Raw genomic sequence first — 17,751 nt, forward strand, 5'->3', positions numbered from 1 at the left:
TTAGTGGGACAGTCGTCGGTAACAGAACCATCAGCACTGTGCAGCGAAGGTATTCACTGCATCTTGCCGCTTGTGTACTTTACATACGACCAGAATTTCTTCGGATTTTCTACCAAATTTCGAGACAATGTTTCGTTGTGGAACCTATTAAAGGCATCTCGCATTGAAGTCCATGCCAAATTTTGTGCGTCTGTAAATTAGAGCCAATCTTCGGGATTTCCCGTTCTTCTGAACTTCGGATGCTTTTTTCGTTGCCTCTGCAACAGCATTCGGACCTGTTTTGTGTACCACGGGGGATCAGTTCCATCTCTTACCAATTTATGAGGTATGAATCTCTCAATTGCTGTTGCTACTATATCTTTGAATTTGAGCTGCATCTTGTCTACATTTGCATAGTCACACACTTGAGCAATATTCTGGAACCGATTGCATGAGTGTTTTATAGGCCATCTCCTTTGTAGGTTTATAGCACATCCCCAGTAGTCTACCAATTAATTGAAGCCTACCACCTGCTTTACCTTCGACTGAACCTATGTGATCATCCCATTTCGTATTCATGCAAAGTGTTACACCCAGGTATTTGTATGAGTTGGCTGATTCTAACAGTGATTCATTGATATTATAGTTATTGGATACTATGAGTTTTCATTTTGTGGAGAGCACAAATTTACATTTCTGAACACTTAAAGCAAGTTACCAATCTTTGCCCGACTTTGAAATCTTATCAAGATCTGACTGAATATTTATGCAGCTTCTTTCAGATGGTACTTTCTTTTAGATAACTGCGTCATCTGCAAAAAGTCTGAAGTTACAGTTAATACTGTCTGCAAAGTAATTTATGTATAACATGAACAGCAAAGGTCCCACCACACTTCCATGGGGCACACTCGAAGTTGCCTCTACATCTGACGATGACTCTCCATCCAAGATAACATGCTGCATGTTCCTTACCAAAAAGTTCTTAATCCAGTCACAAATTTCACTTGGTACCTCACTTGATCATACTTTCGACAATAAGCATATGTGTGCTTTCGAGTCAAATGCCTTTCAGAAATCAGAAATACTGCAGCTATCTGACTGCCTTGACCCAAATCTTTCAGTATGTTATGTGAGGAAATTGCGAGTTGGATTTCACACAGTTGATATTTTTAAATCCATGCTAATTGGCATTGAGATGGTCACTCTGTTCAAGGTACGTCATTATTTTTGAGCTCAGAATATGTTCTAAGATTCTGAAACAAATCAATGTCAAGGATATTAGACGGTAGTTTTGTGGATCACTTAAACTACCCTTCTTTTTTTTTGAGGGAGCTATGACAGATTATAGCTAGAACAGGGGCTAACTCAGCTGAAAATTCATTATAGAGTCCGACAGGGATTCCATCACACTCTAGAATTCTGTTCAGTTTTAATGACTTCAGCAGTCTCTCAACACCACTGACACTAATACTTATTTCATTCACCTTTTCAGTGGTATAAGGATTAAATTGGGGGAGTACCGCAGGGAAGCGTGATAGGACCTTTATTGTTTACAATATACATAAATGACTTAGTTGACAACATCGGTAGCTCCGTGAGGCTATTTGCAGATGACACGGTTGTTTACAAGGAAGTAGCAACATCAGAAGACTCGTACGTACTCCAGGAGGACCTGCAGAGGATTAATGCATGGTGCGACAGCTGGCAGCTTTCCCTAAACGTAGATAAATGTAATATAATGCGCATACATAGGGGCAGAAATCCATTCCAGTACGATTATGCCATAGGTGGTAAATTATTGGAAGCGGTAACGACCGTAAAATACTTAGGAGTTACTATCCGGAGCGATCTGAAGTGGAATGATCACATAAAACAAATAGTGGGAAAAGCAGGCGCCAGGTTGAGATTCATAGGAAGAATTCTAAGAAAATGTGACTCATCGACGAAAGAAGTAGCTTACAAAACGCTTGTTCGTCCGATTCTTGAGTATTGCTCATCAGTATGGGACCCTTACCAGGTTGGATTAATAGAAGAGATAGACATGATCCAGCGAAAAGCAGCGCGATTCGTCATGGGGACATTTAGTCAGCGCGAGAGCGATACGGAGATGCTGAACAAGCTCCAGTGGCGGACACTTCAAGAAAGGCGTTACGCAATACGGAGAGGTTTATTATCAAAATTACGAGAGAGCACATTCCGGGAAGAGATGGGCAACATATTACTACCGCCCACATATATCTCGCGTAATGATCACAACGAAAAGATCCGAGAAATTAGAGCAAATACGGAGACTTACAAGCAGTCGTTCTTCCCACGCACAATTCGTGAATGGAACAGGGAAGGGGGGATCAGATAGTGGTACAATAAGTACCCTCCGCCACACACCGTAAGGTGGCTCGCGGAGTATAGATGTAGATGTAGATGTAGAATTCTCTTGTGTTTGCCTTTGTAAATGAACATTTGAAATTGGAATTAAGCAATTCAGCTTTTGCTTTACGACCCTCAATTTCAGTTCCCATCTCATTCTCTAGGGACTGGACACCAACTTTGGTGCCACTAACAGCCTTTACATATGACCAAATTTCTTTGGGTTTTGTGAAAGATCATTTGACAATATTTTTCTATGATAGTCATTGAAGCATCTCTCTGTCTATAACACTATGCTTTTTTACACCTATTATGCAGTAGTTTCTGTTTCTTCAGAAGTTTCTTTACAGTATCTGTATACCACGTAGGTTCTCTCCCGTTATGAATTATTCTACTGGGCACATATCTATTGAGCGCATGGTCAACTATTCTTTTATACTTGATCCAGAGTTCCTCAACATGGTTCATGTTCTGTTTTGAGATATGGCACTACTGATTTTTTATTTAGTTTACTGAACATATATGTCTTTCTGCTTGCTTTAGTTCTCCTTTGTAGTTTGGTAATCATTGTTGCCACAGCTGTGTCATGATTTGAAGTGGACATCCTCAGAGAGGTCAGTCTTTACAGTTTGCCTGTTTTTTCTATATACACTTAAATTTTCACAAAAGATTTCACTGGTATCAAATTCACGTTTCAACCAGCTTTCTGTACCTAGTATTACAGGAGCGTCACTGTTTTTCATGAGTGCTTAAGACACTGGCACTTTGTTTCAAATGCTTCATCAGTTTACTGTACCATTAGGATTTTAATACTCTTGGTCGCTACATGCTCTAGTGGATACCAAACTTTGGGCATCTTTAAAAATATTTTGGATGAGATGAAGAGAGGGTAGGGCAGCTATGTGCAATCGGGAGGTCAGACAGAGGGCACAGGAGAGATGGGGAGGGGGTAGCAAAAAGAAGAGACGTAAAAAGACTGGGTGAGATGGTGGAATGTACCTCATGGCTCATACCCCTGTAACAGACTTAGATGCAAAACCTGTCCCATACATCCTCCTGCCATTACCTACTCCAGCCCAGTCACAAACATCACCTATCCCATCAAAGGCAGGGCTACCTGTGAAATTAGTCTTGTGATCTACAATCTAAGCTGCAACCACTGTGCTACATTCTATGTGGGCATGACAACCAACAAGCTGTTTGTCCACATGAATGGCCACTGACAAACTGTGGCCAAGAAATGGACCACTCTGTTGCTCAGCACGCTGCCAAACATGGCATCCTTCCTTTCAATGTCTGCTTCACAGCCTGTGCCATATGGTTCTTGCCACCAACACCAGCTTTTTTGACTTGTGCAGGTTGGAACTTTCCCTGCAGTATATCCTACGTTCTCGTAACGCTGCTGGCCTCAACCTTCATTAGTCATTATCATCACCCATCCAGCCCCTTCCCTGTTCCCAATCTAGCACTACACAGCCCTCATTCCACCATCACATCCAGTCTTTTTACTTCTCTCCTTTACCGCTACCCCCTTCCTCCTCACCTCTCCCCTGCCCTCCATCTAACCTAGCTGCCCTACCCTCTCTCTACCTCGTCCCTACGTGCTCCCCAGCAGCACTTCACTCTTCCCCACCCTTCCACTCCCCACCCAAGCCTCCCCCACATCTTCGGATCCCACCTGTTCCCCTCCTGTGACTGAGGTGGAGATTCTGGCAGCTTCCGAGGCTTCAGGTTGCACACACAACAGAATGATAGTCTTTGTGTGTTGATGCCTTAACATCTATGCCAGTGGCAGCAGGTGATCATGGGGCATAACCTGCCTCCTTCATCCCTTCAGAGCCTCACAGTACATCGACAACATTATTCTCCAGTGGAATTGTAGCAGTTTTTTCCACCACCTGGCTGAGCTACACATATTTTGAGCACTTCCCCTGACTTCTGCACTGCCCTTCAGGATACTTGGTTCTCAGCAACATGAACCCCAGCCCTTAATGGATACTGGGGATATTATAAGAATCAAGCTACCTATGAGAAAGTGTCAGGTGGAATTTGCACATATGTTCTGGACCCTACTTAGTGAACTTGTACCACTTAATATGCCTTTGGAGGTTGTGGATGTTCAGCTAAGGGCACTTCAGGACATTGCCATCTGCAGTGCTTACGTTCCTCCTGATGGTGATGTGTCTCAGAACATATGGCTTGCAGTGGTTTCTCAGGTCCCCACACCTTCCCTAATCTTGGATGATTTCAATGCCCATAACCCTTTGCGGGGTGGAACAGTGATCACTGGCTCTGATAAAGACTTACAGGCACAACTTGACCTTGGATTCTCAAATACTAGTGCCCCCACACACTCCAGGGTGGCACACAGAATTCGGCCATTGACCTTTCCATATGCAGTCCTTGTCTTCTCCCATCCATCCACTGGAGATTCCATGATGACCTGTATGGTAGTGACCACCTCCCAATCTTCCTGTCTCTCTCTCAATGTCATTCCCCTGGATGCCTGCCCAGATGAGCTCTCAACAGTGTTGACTGGGGTGCTTTCACCTCTACTGTTGCCCTTGGCTCCCCACTGCACGAAGATATCAATGAGGCAGTCCAGACTACAACAACAGCTACTCTTTTTGTGGCTGATTTAGTGGTCCCCTGTTCCTTGGGACTGCCCCGACAGAAGACAGTACCTTGGCGGTCATCAGAATTCGCAGAGGCCATTAGAGACTCTCCAACGCCATAAGAAGCGCCCATAAATCGAGCATCTCACTGACTTTAAGTGGCTCTGTAACAAGGTCTGCCATCTAATAAAATGACATCACAGCCAGTGATCACTGTTCTACCCCACTAAGGGTTATGGATATTGAAATCATCCAAGATTAGGGAAGGTGTAGGGAGCTGAGAAACCACTGCAAGCAATATGTTTTGAGACAATTCACCATCAGGAGGAAGGTAAGCACTGCAGATGGTAATGTCCTGAAATGCCCTTACCCGAACATCCACAACCTCGAAAGGCATATTAAGAGTCACAAGTTCACTACACAGTGTCCAGAACATATGTGCAAATTCCACCCGACACCTTCTCATAGGTGTGAATGATACATTTCAACCATCAGACCACCTCTACAGATACCAGACACCTGCAGGTGTATCTGGTATTTCCTTGATTGGTGCTGTCTACACTGACCCACACACAGTTGCCCAACATTTTACTCTGCAGTATGCTTGACCCCTTGCAAATGAGAATTACCAACATGCCTTTCAGCAAACAGCGAAACAGCAGGTGGAGTGAAAGCAGTTATCTTTTACTACAAGCCCCCTGAAGCCATAAAATGCTCCATACAGCGAATGGGAATTCATCAGTATCCTAGACACTGCCCTGATACAGACCCAGGGCCAGACGGCATGTACAACCAAATGCTCAGGCACCTAACACTGGATTGTCAGCATTGTATCCTTGCCACCTTTAACCTCATCTGAAGCTAGGGTGAGTTCCCATCACAATGGCGGGAAAGCATAATCATCCAAGTACTGGAACTGGGTAAGAACACTCTAAAGATGGACAGTTATCGCCCAATTAGTCTCCTCAATGTTCTCTGTAAGTTGCTTGAATGCACAGTAAGCCAGCGGCTGTGTTGGTTCCTTGAGTCTCATGATCTTCTCGCTACATTCCACAGTGGTTTTTTGCCAATGCTGTTCCACTAATGTTAATATGGTTTACCTGGAATCTGCCATCTAGACACCTTTTGCCCAATGTCAACACTTTATAGCCATCTTCTTCAACCTGCAAAAGGCTTATGACACCACACAGTGACACCATATTCTTGCTACCTTACATGAGTGGGGTCTCCAGGGCCTGTCTCCGATATTTATTCAGAGCTTCTTGTTGCACCATACTTTCCAGGTTTGAGTTGGTGCTTCCCACAGTATCTGCCATATCTAAGAGAATGGGGTCCCATAGGACTCTGCACTGAATGTCCCTCTCTTTCTAGTAGCAATCAATGGTCTAGCAGCAGCTTTGCATCCCTCAGTATCACTCTCCTTGTATACTGACGACTTTTGCCTCTGCTGTTGCTCCTCTAGTGTTGGTGTCACTGAACATTGACTGCAAAGCACCATAAGCATGGCACAGGCATGGGCCTTCACTCATGGCTTTCAGTTTTCGGCCACCAATATTCGTGCCATGCATTTCTGTCAACATCATACCATTCACCCACAACCAGAGCTTACCTCAATGACCAACTGCTCAATGTGGTGAAGACTTATCACTTTTTAGAAGTCTCTTTGATGGTCGGCTGGCATGGATTTCCCATCTTTGCCAGCTTGAGTGAAAGTGCTGCCTGCACTTTAATAGACTTCACTGCCTGAGTAACACCAGCAGGGGTGCAGAGCGCACTATCCTTTTGCAGCTTTGTAAAGCCCTGATACAATCCCATCTTGATTATTGGAGTCTGGCATACAGTTCAGTATCACCCTCAGCATTATGGATGCTGGATCCAATACACAAGTGCAAGGTTTGACTTACAACAGGAGTCTTTTGAACTAGCCCTGTGAACGGCTTACTTGTGGTGGCTGGGGACCCTCCAGTGCGGATCAGGTGCCAACAACAGCTTGTCAATTATGCTTCCATAAGCATCCAAACTACCGTCTCCTCTTTCCAAAAATGGAAATACATCTCCCACAATAGTGGCTCAGGTCAGGGGTTATGATTGGGATCTGTGTCCAGTCCCTCCCCTCTGAACTCCAGTTGTTTTCTCTACTGCCTCTCTTCTCGGTCCACACACATAAACCTCCGTGGTGCATTACTCGACCACAGCTTCATCCTGACATATCACAAGGTCTGAAAGACTCTGTTCATCCTGAGACCCTTCACCAACAATTTTTCTCCATCCTTGGTACATCCCAGGATTCAGGAGTAGTCTATACTGATGGCTCGATGGTTGCTGGTCACATAGGCTTTGCTTATACTCACATGGGACATGCTGAACTGCACTCCTTGCTGGATGGCTGTAGTGTTTTCAGTGAAATTGGTAGCCATCTCCTGCGCTCTTGAGCATATCTGTTCCTATACCAATGAGTCCTTTCTCATCTACAATGATTCCCTGAGCAGTTTGCAAGCTCTCAACCAGTGTCACCCTCACTATCCCTTGGTTATGGCTATCCAGGATTCCCTGTGTGCCCTCGAATAATGTGGATGCTCAATGAGCTACATCTGGACCTCGAGTCACTTTGGGCTCAAGGGGAATGAACTTGTTGATAGCCTGGCCAAACTGGTACCAGTAAGCTAACTCTTGAGACCAGTATTTGAGAAATAGACATCCGTTTGGTATGACGCTGCCAAGTTTTAGGGATCTGGAATACTGTGTGGCTCTCTCTGACTTCACTAAACAAACTGTGGGTGACAAAGGAGACTAAAAATCTGGAAAAGCATATGACATCACGCAAATACCCCTTCCTGATAATTTAAAAGGGCTTCACCTTTTCCTAGATCTGCTGAACAATAATGGAGTGCCTTTGATTGAGAGCTTCTAGCTATTTATTTAATGGTGGAACATTTTTGTCTATGGTTTGAAGATCAGATTTTTTTCTATTTTCCTCAAGTGATAATTACCCTCAGATAAGTTACAGGGCTTAATTTCCCACAGAAGGTATGCCAAGCAGGATTCATTGTGCAATTTTCGACTGATATTCAGCACTTATAATTGTTTGGTCAAGATTCAGTATCAGAGGTGGGTTCAAAATTATAATAGGATCCTTCTATTGTGCACCATACTCGTCTACTGATGTAACCAAAAACTTTAGAGAAAACCTTCACTTGTACATAATCATATTGTAATCATCAGTGGAGATTTTAATCATTCAAAAATCATTTGGGAAAATTACGGTCTTGTTAGTGGTGGATGTGATAAGACATCCATTGAAACATAACTAATACATTGAAACATAACTAAGTGCGTTCTGTGAAAACTACCTAGAACAGAGAGTTTGGAACCCCACTCATGATGGAAATATATTGGATCTACTCGCAACAAACGAACCTGACCTCTTTAAGGACATCCTCATCAAAACTAGCATCAGCAATCGTGATGAAGTTGTGGCAACAATGATTACCAAAGTACAAAGGACAACCAAAACAAGCATAAAGATAAATATGTTCAATAAAATAGATAAAAAAATCTGTGGCATCATATCTCAGTGAGGAACATGAAACTTTCAGCTCAGGACAGGGGCATGTAGAGGAACTCTGGCTCAAGTTTAAAAGAATAATTGACCATGCACGGGATATGTATGACCCCAGTAGAACAATTCATAATGGAAGGGACTGTCCACAGTATACAGTCACTGCAAAGAAACTTCTAAGGAAACAGAGATTACTGCATAACAGGTGTAAAACAAATCATAGAGCTATAAATAGAGGAATGGTGAATGAAATACATTTGGCTGTCAAGAGAGTAATGTGTCAAAAAGTTGGTGTCCAGTCCCTAGCAAATGAGACTTGAACTGAAATTGAGGGTAACAAAGCAAAAGCTGTATTGCTTAATTCCAATTTCAAACGTTCATTTACAAAGAAAGACCTGAAAGAATTGCCCCAATTTAATCCTTGTACTACTGAAAAGATGAATGAAATAAGTATTAGTGCCAGTGGTATTGATAAATACTGAACTTCCAGCTGAGTTAGCCCCTGTTCTAACTATAATCTGTTGTAGATCCCTGTAACAAAAAAACCATGCCCAGTTCTTGGAATGAAGCACAGGTCACACCCTTCAACAAGACGAGAAGTACACGTGATCCATAAAACTACCGTCCAGTATTTTTGACATTGATTTGTTGGAGAACCTTAAAACATATTTTAAGGTCAAACTGAATGAAGTATCTCAACAGAATGACCTCCTCCATGCCAACCATGGTTTCCAAAAACATCAGTCATGTGAAACCCAACTCGCACTTTTCTCGCATGACATACTGGAAGCTTTGGATCAAGGCAGTGGGGTAGATGCACTATTTCTTGATTTCCGAAAAGTACTTGACTCAAAAGCACATCTACACTTATTGTCAAAAGTATGATCATATGGGGTATCAAGTGAAATTTGCGACTGGATTGAGGGCTTTTTGGTAGGGAGGACACAGCATCTTATCTTGGATGGAGAGTCTTCGTCAGAGGAGGAAGTAACTTCAGAGGTGCCCCAGGGTAGTGTGTTGGGACCCTTGCTGTTCATGTCATATATTAATGACCTTGCTGAAAATATTGATAGTAACCTGAGGTCTTTAGTAGATGATGCAGTTAGCTGCATAAATATTCAGTAAGATCTTGATAAGATTTCAGAGTGGTGCAAAGACTGTGCAACTTGCTTTAAATGTTCAAAAATGTAAAATTGTGCACTTCATAAAACGAAAAGCTATGGTATTCTATGACTGTAATATGAATGAAACAATATTATGAAAAGAAAAGTTGCAACTCACTGTATAGTAGAGATGCTGAGTCGCAGATAAGCACAGCAAAAAGATTTTCACATTTAAAGCTTTTGGCCAATGGCCTTTGTCAACAATACACACACACACACACGCGCGCACACACACTCACGCAAACGCAACTCACACACACGACTGCAGTCTCAGGCAACTGAAACCACACTGCAAGCAGCAGCAGCAGTGCATGATAGGAGTGGGGACTGTGTGACGGAAAGGAGGAAGCTGGGATGGCGATAGGAAGGGGAGGGATAATATGGTGGGGATGGCGGACAGTGAAGTGCTACAGTTTGGGCGGCAAGCAGGGGAGAGGTGGGGAGGGGGGGGGGAAGTAGGTTGGGGGGGGGGAGGGGGGTGAGACTGGATGTGGTCATGGAATGACGGCTCTGTAGTGCTGGAATTGGAGCGGGAAAGGGGCTGGATGTGTGAGGACGGCACTAACAAAGGTTGAAGCCAAGAGGTTTATGGGAACGTAGCATGTATTGCAGGGGAAGCTCCCACCTGTGGAATTCAGAAAAGCTGGTGTTGGTGGGAAGGATCCATGAGTCACTGTTGGAATTCGACAACTCATACAAATGCCTGTACAGTAGTTTGTAGGAATATGAAACAGAATGATGACATAGGCTTAGTCATGGGGAAAGCAGGTGACAGACTTTGGTTTATTGGTAAAATACTGGGGAAATGCAGCAGCCTACAAAGGAGATTGGGTACAAATCACTTATTCATCCGGTTCTAGAATACTGCTCTAGTGTGTGAGACCTGCACCAAATAGGACTGACAAGGGATATTGAATGCATACAAAGAATGGCTGCACGAATGGTCACAGGTTTGTTTGATTTGTGGGAAAATGTCTTGGAGACACTGAATAAACTGAACTGGCAAACTCTTGAAGTATCCTGAGTAAACCTACCAAAAATGTTTCAAGAACCAACTTTAAATGACAACTCTAGGAATATACTACAACCCCACTCTGCCTTAATCACCTAGGAATCGCAAGAATAAGATCAGAATAACTGCTGCATGCACAGAGACATTCAAAGAACCATTCTTCCTGTGCTCCATATGTGAGTGGTACGGGACAAAACCCTACTAACTGGTTCAATGGGATGTACCCTCTGCCATGCACTTCACAGTAGTTTGCGAATTATAGATATAGGTGTAGATATCTCAGGGCAAGATAATGTGATGGCAGAATGCTCCTGTGTGCTGGTTACAACTATTGATTGGGTGGACATGGTATCAGAATAGGTCCTTGTCCATTGGCAGATGGACTGGCCTCAATGAGTTTATGCATCAAGCACCTACAGCTGCATGGTTCAAATCAAGGTATCTGGTGTGATATATCTGAAGAAAAGGCTAAGTGGCGACACCCTCGAAATAGGACAACTGTGTGATTCATAGCAGATAAAGTCATGTGACCAGGACTGCTGACAATGGGTGAGGGAATGCCTACAGTGTCAAAAGTACAAGATTAATAGGCACATCTCGATTCCTATTGGTGATATCCTCTCTCCTTCTGGGAGATGTTCTCATTTGCATGTGGATTTCATAGGCCCTCTCCCTCCAAATGATGGGTTTTACTAGATGGCCAGAGGCAATGCCTGCACAGGATATTTGGCAATCTTCGTGGCTCCTGTTTCGGTTTGTAATTGGGTCTCGCGTTTTGGCATCCCACAGATAACAACTTGAGACAGGGACAGGGATTGTCAATTTGAGTGCCAATTATATGCAGAGTTGTTGTGAATATGTGGATCGAAACATATCTGTACTATTAGCCACTGTCCCACCAGCAACAGAATGGTGGAATGTAGGCACCAAACTTTGAAGACGGCATTGACTTGCTATGTGGAATCTTAGTCTTCTACACTACCACTGATTTTATTAGAATTATATACAGTTATAAAAGAGGGCACAGGATGGTCTGCCATACAGCTAGTGTACAGTGAAATGTTGAAAGTACCAGTATCCAGTGATTTCTTCTTGACCTCACTCCCTTCTATTTTGCAGATCAGAGACTATGTAAAGTTTTTGCACAACCTATTGATGCATATACACTTTCTGGCACCGAAAAACTTTAAAACATGGTGTAAGTCCCATATTTTTCCATATGACTTGAATATATGTCACTTTGGATCAGAGACAATACAGTTAGGCTGCTACTTTCCCCACATTAACTGGGTTCTTTTAAGGTTTTTTCAGTGTGGAGACAAATGGCAAGATGGACACAGTATCAATAGATCGGCTGAAACCTGCCGATTATGAAGACAATTCAGAGGCAGCAAGGGTAGCCTCTAATAATCATGTATTATATATAAAATACTCTGCTTCTGTTATATGTCAATCATTGATTGTTCACATGTGTTCAGTTACAGCAGTCCAGGGGAATGATGACTTCAGATGTTAAGTCCCATGGTGCTCAGAGCCATTTGAACCATTTAAATTACAGTGGTCCACTGTTGTCATACGGTAGTGCCTGGGGACTCTGGATCTACTAAACCTACTCCAGCTGTGTAAGTAAACTATCGTGAAATTGTTTATATTATACAAGGGTAATCCCAAAAGTAAGGTCTCCTATTTTTTATAAGTACCATACATGGACCTGTTTATTTCTACAATGGTTTCCATCAGTTTACAGCTTGAACATTTAGCTATTTTTCGACATAATCACCATTTCTGTCGATGAATTTTTGTATATGCTGTGGCAGTTTTTGTATGCCCATGTCATGCCAGCTCGCCGCCATGCTGTTCAGAAAGTTATGAATCTCTTCTGCTTGGTCTAAGGTGTAAAGTGCTATGCGCAGGTTTCATCAGCCATGGCAATTGAGTCTAGAAAGTTGTGGATGTTCAGTTGCAAGGCGGTGAAGAAATGCACAAGAAACATCAACTCGTTGCCGCATGTGGTCGTCAGTCAGCATGCATGGCCACATCTTGTGCACACCTTCCGGTAGTTCAATGTTTCCGTTAAAATTCTGTGATTGGTGCTTCGGGAAACCTCAGGAACCAATGTGCAGAGACCATTCAGGGCGATCTGCCGATCTTCGCGCATGCTTTGCTCAACCTTCAACACTGTCTCCTCAGAAATTGATGGTCTCCCGCTCCTTTGTTCCTCGTGAATTTCGGTCCAACCAGCCGCAAACTCTCCACACCACTTGCGAACATTTTTGACATCCATGCACGACTCACCATACACTTCCGTCAATTGGCGATGGATTTCAATTGGCACAGTGCCCTTTTCATTCAAAAACCAAATAACTGCGTGCAATTCGCACTTGGCGGTAACATCCAACAGGAACTCCATTCTCAATGGCTGCCAAGCCAAGACTGAGCACCTCAGCACGGCGTGTGCATGTTTATACACAGTGCGTGAAGCACTCTTCATAACTGTATGACTGTCCCTTGGTTCTCTGTGAGTGTATTATATTCTCTATGTTTTTTGCTATGAGGAGTATTGTATCAGGTTGCTAATAAAGTGCAGTATTATCAACTTGTTAATGTTTTGTGGTGGATTCATGAAATTCCCCAAACAATATCAGCCACAGTAATGTGTTGTTTTTCCATATTTTTGTCCACCCGCTGTAAGTGATAAGGATAATGGCAGTTGCTGTGGAGAATGTTCCACACATTGTCTGGCTTACCCAATGCTGGCACGCCACTTGCCTGGTGCTGTTATGTTCTACAGTGTTCAACACTTGGATCTGTAAAGGGCACATTTGCCTTTCATGATTACACATTTACATAAACGAGCCTGCCTCGCACAAATAACAAAATGCTGGTGCAAATAGCTTACGGTGTGATTGCTATTGGCAATAGTACTTTTCCCAGTACAGTCATGCTGCCACCCATCCATTGCCATTTGCCTGTCCTTATGTAAAGACCGTATCGTCCTGTTCTGGATTGGTATATTGGGTCACTGTCTCTCAGCGCTACACTACATGACACACCTACGGCAGAATGAGTCGGCAACATCAGTGAAGCGGATACCAATGTAAGAGGCTGGAGCTTAAACACTGCGTGTCTAGATAGTAGACCCTGCTAGTTTGATGAAGTATCATCATACCATGGCCAGTGAATACTAAAGGATCCCTAGTGTCGGTGGGAAGGGCCAGTGGATGTGCCTGACAGAACAGACACCACACATCCATATATACATGAGCAAGGGCAGCTCTAGGTATTTTCAGTGCAGATGCCCCATATAGCCTACTCTGAACCCCTGCAGGTCTTCGCAAATCCTATGAACAGTGGGGCTAATGGATGGGGGTGCTATTTATGTTTGACAAGTTAAGCATTTGAGTCAGATGGGAAGTGTGTCCATATTTCAGATACGGTTAAGGCAACTGTTCCAAAGAAGTAGAGCATCTGGGTTTGAGTCCTGGTCCTGCACATATTTTTAACATTCACCACTAACTTATTTCAATGCCTGTAGACGACTGAAGTCTTAATTTATATATGAGCAAGGGCGGCTCTAGGTACTGACAGTGCAGACCAACAACCTGTTTCCGACTTTTCCACAAGAATATAAAACTTCATTTTGAACCCTAAAACACAAGTGATCCTCCTCTGTAGTACGATATTCTCTGGGGTTACAAAATAACGTGTCTCAGCGTATGAGACCTTTCACACGCAAAGACAGCTGTATTAATTTTTTCATTCAAAAAAACAAACCACACTAAAATTTGTCGAAATAAAGCGAAAGAGCAAATCACTGCCGGTGCAATAACGACAACGAGCACGACGTAAACTCTGTTTACGCGTATACATTGCATTCAATCACGACGTTTACAATCACATGCGACACATCGTCCCTAAGATGAAAACCGAATTTCGAAAACCGTTTTTCGGAGGTGTTACTATGAGAAAGCGGTTAACGAAATCCGGTTTTGTGAGCTCCATGTAAACATGTTAAATGTTTTATCAATAATACTTCATGGCTAACGACATACGGGGATTATTCTATATCTCAACCCAGCAAAACGTAATTTTTTCGTTTAGGATGTAACAGCAGATAGTGTTGCCGATTGACTGCATGGCTTAGTTTGTTACGACGGCATTTGTTTTAAATGGATGAATTTTTGATCAGTTAAAACTTATAATGCGAAACTGGAATATACACATAAAAATATTCTTTGTAGGCCATTCATAAAATGAGCGCATAAATATTGCCTCTGGTTTACAGCAGTTCTGAGAATTCTACCACAGTCACTCTGGTTTTATTGTTCTGTGGTTTGGGCCACAGTTTTTACTCAACGTACTCTTTGGGCGAGGTGACAGTTGTGTTTGTTAATATTTGGAGTGTATTTGTTAATTGATTAAAGACGTCTGCTTGTTGTGCAGACGAGAGATAGAAGAACCAACGCATCTGACAGTACGTCTTATATCATCATCGTTACGTGGTATAGCTCTTCGTCCAATCATTTGCGGTAGCAATGTCTGTCTCGTCGATGGAAAGTATCCTTTATTTTTATATTGTAACTTATTTGTACACAAAAGTTTGTCAACCAAACTACTGTAATCAACATTCACATGTATTTGTGTTTTCGTTACTTTAAATGGTTTTTATCGTTATATCATGAGACGTACGATGACTCATAATCACATAGGGCTATATTTATGCCGAGGAAGTTAGTTGAACATTTCGTCGCGATTGCATGTTAGATGGAATTTTCTAAGAATTTCCATGCTTGCTGCAGGTATAATATTTTTAAACAAAAGAACAGTATGTAAATTCCAGCGAAAGTGTTGTCACATCTTAACTTGGCAAAAAAAGCGTGATATTAAAATTAAATAGAGTGAACAGTTGTTGTCGAAAACATTGTGAAGATGGGATTGGTGAACTTATAGAGAGAACTGTTTTAAATTATCAGGAAGTAGGCGCATTCAGTGCTATTAGTCTTTGTAACACTTTCATAGGCACATTGGTATGTGCTCTATGATTGCTCTAGGTACCTACATCAAATGATGGTAGGAATTTTGTTGTTAGTTCTCAGAGAGAGAGAGAGAGAGAGAGAGAAAAGAAGGTGTTGCACTTTTATTCATCACATACGTATCAGAAGTTATGGTTTGGAGAACCGGTTCAGCACAGTAATTCATGCTGCCCTAATTGTGCACCACACTCTTGTTTTCACACCTGTCAGAAGCACTGGATGTAACTGATGAGGATTTTTAGAACTCCGTTCTTGATTGTTCTTTGAGGTCACATACTCCAACAAATGCAGCCATGCTTAAAAGGGAGAGAAAAGTCTTTTACAATCAACCTCTCCACTGTGCATAGTCTGCAATAGCCAGTTGCAACAGTTTCTTAGCTGATCAGGTGATTTCCCTCTGTTACTTTGTGCAGTTTCAATTTCAGTTTGTGCACAGCACTGAGCACATGCTGCCGATATACCCATCTGAAGTGCCAAATGGTGCACGATTTTCTCAGACTGGACTTCTTTTCAAGCCACTCCTGATTCAGCTAGTGTGACTAAAACATACCCATCTGCCAGAGTCTGAGGAATGGGTCAAAGTGTGTGCTGCAGATGGAGCCCATGTCCCTGGTATTGGTCCCCATGCAATGCCAGATGCAGCATGTGCTTCATACGTGAAACACAATGCAGGAAGTGTAATGCATCTTTCATCTCTTTTGTACTCGATATTTGACATTACAAGTAACTATAATGTCTGTATCAGGAGTGATAATTTGTGAATTATACATTGTACACACAATTGTTCAAAGTGATATCATCAAAGACTTCATGGTTATATGTATGCTTGCTTTACTGTTTGCGCTGAGATAAAAGTCTGACCATATTAAGCAGTATACACGACTAGTTTTTGTGCCTTCCGTAAAACATCTTTATTATTACTGTTGCAATGTCTGTCCATATAGCTGTAACTTACATGTTAAAACACCATTTCAGGGCAAGGAGGTGTGCTGCCCTCCTGTATTAAAACCGCCTGGCAAATTAACGATGAAGGTCATTGTGCTGGCCAGCTTGTACATGGTTTTTATGCGGTTTCCCACATCCCATTAGGTGACCACTGGTCTGTTAGCAAAGTCCCACTTCACCTTCACAATTCACGAACATTTAGAAAACTTTTGCCCACTTTTATGTGAATAACACTGCATGCAGACATCTAGGCTATACATATTCCATCCTGGGGGTGACAGGCTGGCAACAGGAAGGGCATCCAGCCACCCATTAAACTAGCCATGCCAGATCTGTAAAATCATGTCAGCCCTACGACAATGTGGGACAAAGGCACAAGAAAAAGGAAAAGATTATTACTGTTGGGATAAAATGATAATTTAATTAAGTGTAATTAGTGGATTACAGAAGTGTCCAATTCCACCCATTTGCTTTGATCCATGACATCGTCAATATGGCAGAAATGGCTATTCTAAGCATCTACAATATCATGCCTATGACTTCACTCAGTACACACAGTAACAAACACTAAAATGTAAATAAGACAATAACATCTCTCTCCAAAAATACAATCAAACTAATGGGGCAACTGCACAAAATTGGGCGTGTTAGGTTGAGGACAAGCTAAAAAAAACACCATGATCCCAAAACAAAAACTGACGAACAAAAAAAAATTTTTTACAACATTCCACTACCAAAACACCAACACCTACAACTACGAAAATGGGAATCAGTCATTTAACCACAACTGCGAAAAATAAAACCAAAACTAGAACAATCCTCAAATCAAACATCCCTACATAAGTTAAAACACATTCAATACATCATAAATACACAGAACATTACAACTCGAGAGAGAGGGGGGGGGGGGTAAATACTTCCCCCCCCCTCCCCCCCCCCCCCGCCCAAACACCCACACATAAAAGTTAAATGTCTTACCACACTACAAACCAATAACATCTAACGTAAACACCAAATACGTAAACAAAAAAATTGATGACTCATTGAAAAAACTTCCAAACTTTATGTTGAAACCACA

The 17,751-nt window shown here is 42.4% G+C and overlaps 1 protein-coding gene across 1 annotated transcript in view; it reads left to right on the forward strand.

The window, feature by feature from the left end:
- The first annotated feature begins 14,951 nt into the window (after positions 1 to 14,951).
- LOC126419114 (charged multivesicular body protein 1b) overlaps positions 14,952 to 17,751 on the forward strand; it is a 40,559-nt gene continuing 37,759 nt past the window's right edge. The window contains exon 1 of the mRNA XM_050086211.1: positions 14,952 to 15,252. Coding sequence (XP_049942168.1) covers positions 15,231 to 15,252 — 22 coding nt within the window. The 5' untranslated portion in view covers positions 14,952 to 15,230. The remainder of the gene's footprint in view (positions 15,253 to 17,751) is intronic.

Source organism: Schistocerca serialis, chromosome 9 (assembly GCF_023864345.2).
Source record: "Schistocerca serialis cubense isolate TAMUIC-IGC-003099 chromosome 9, iqSchSeri2.2, whole genome shotgun sequence".
Lineage (NCBI taxonomy): Eukaryota > Metazoa > Arthropoda > Insecta > Orthoptera > Acrididae > Schistocerca > Schistocerca serialis.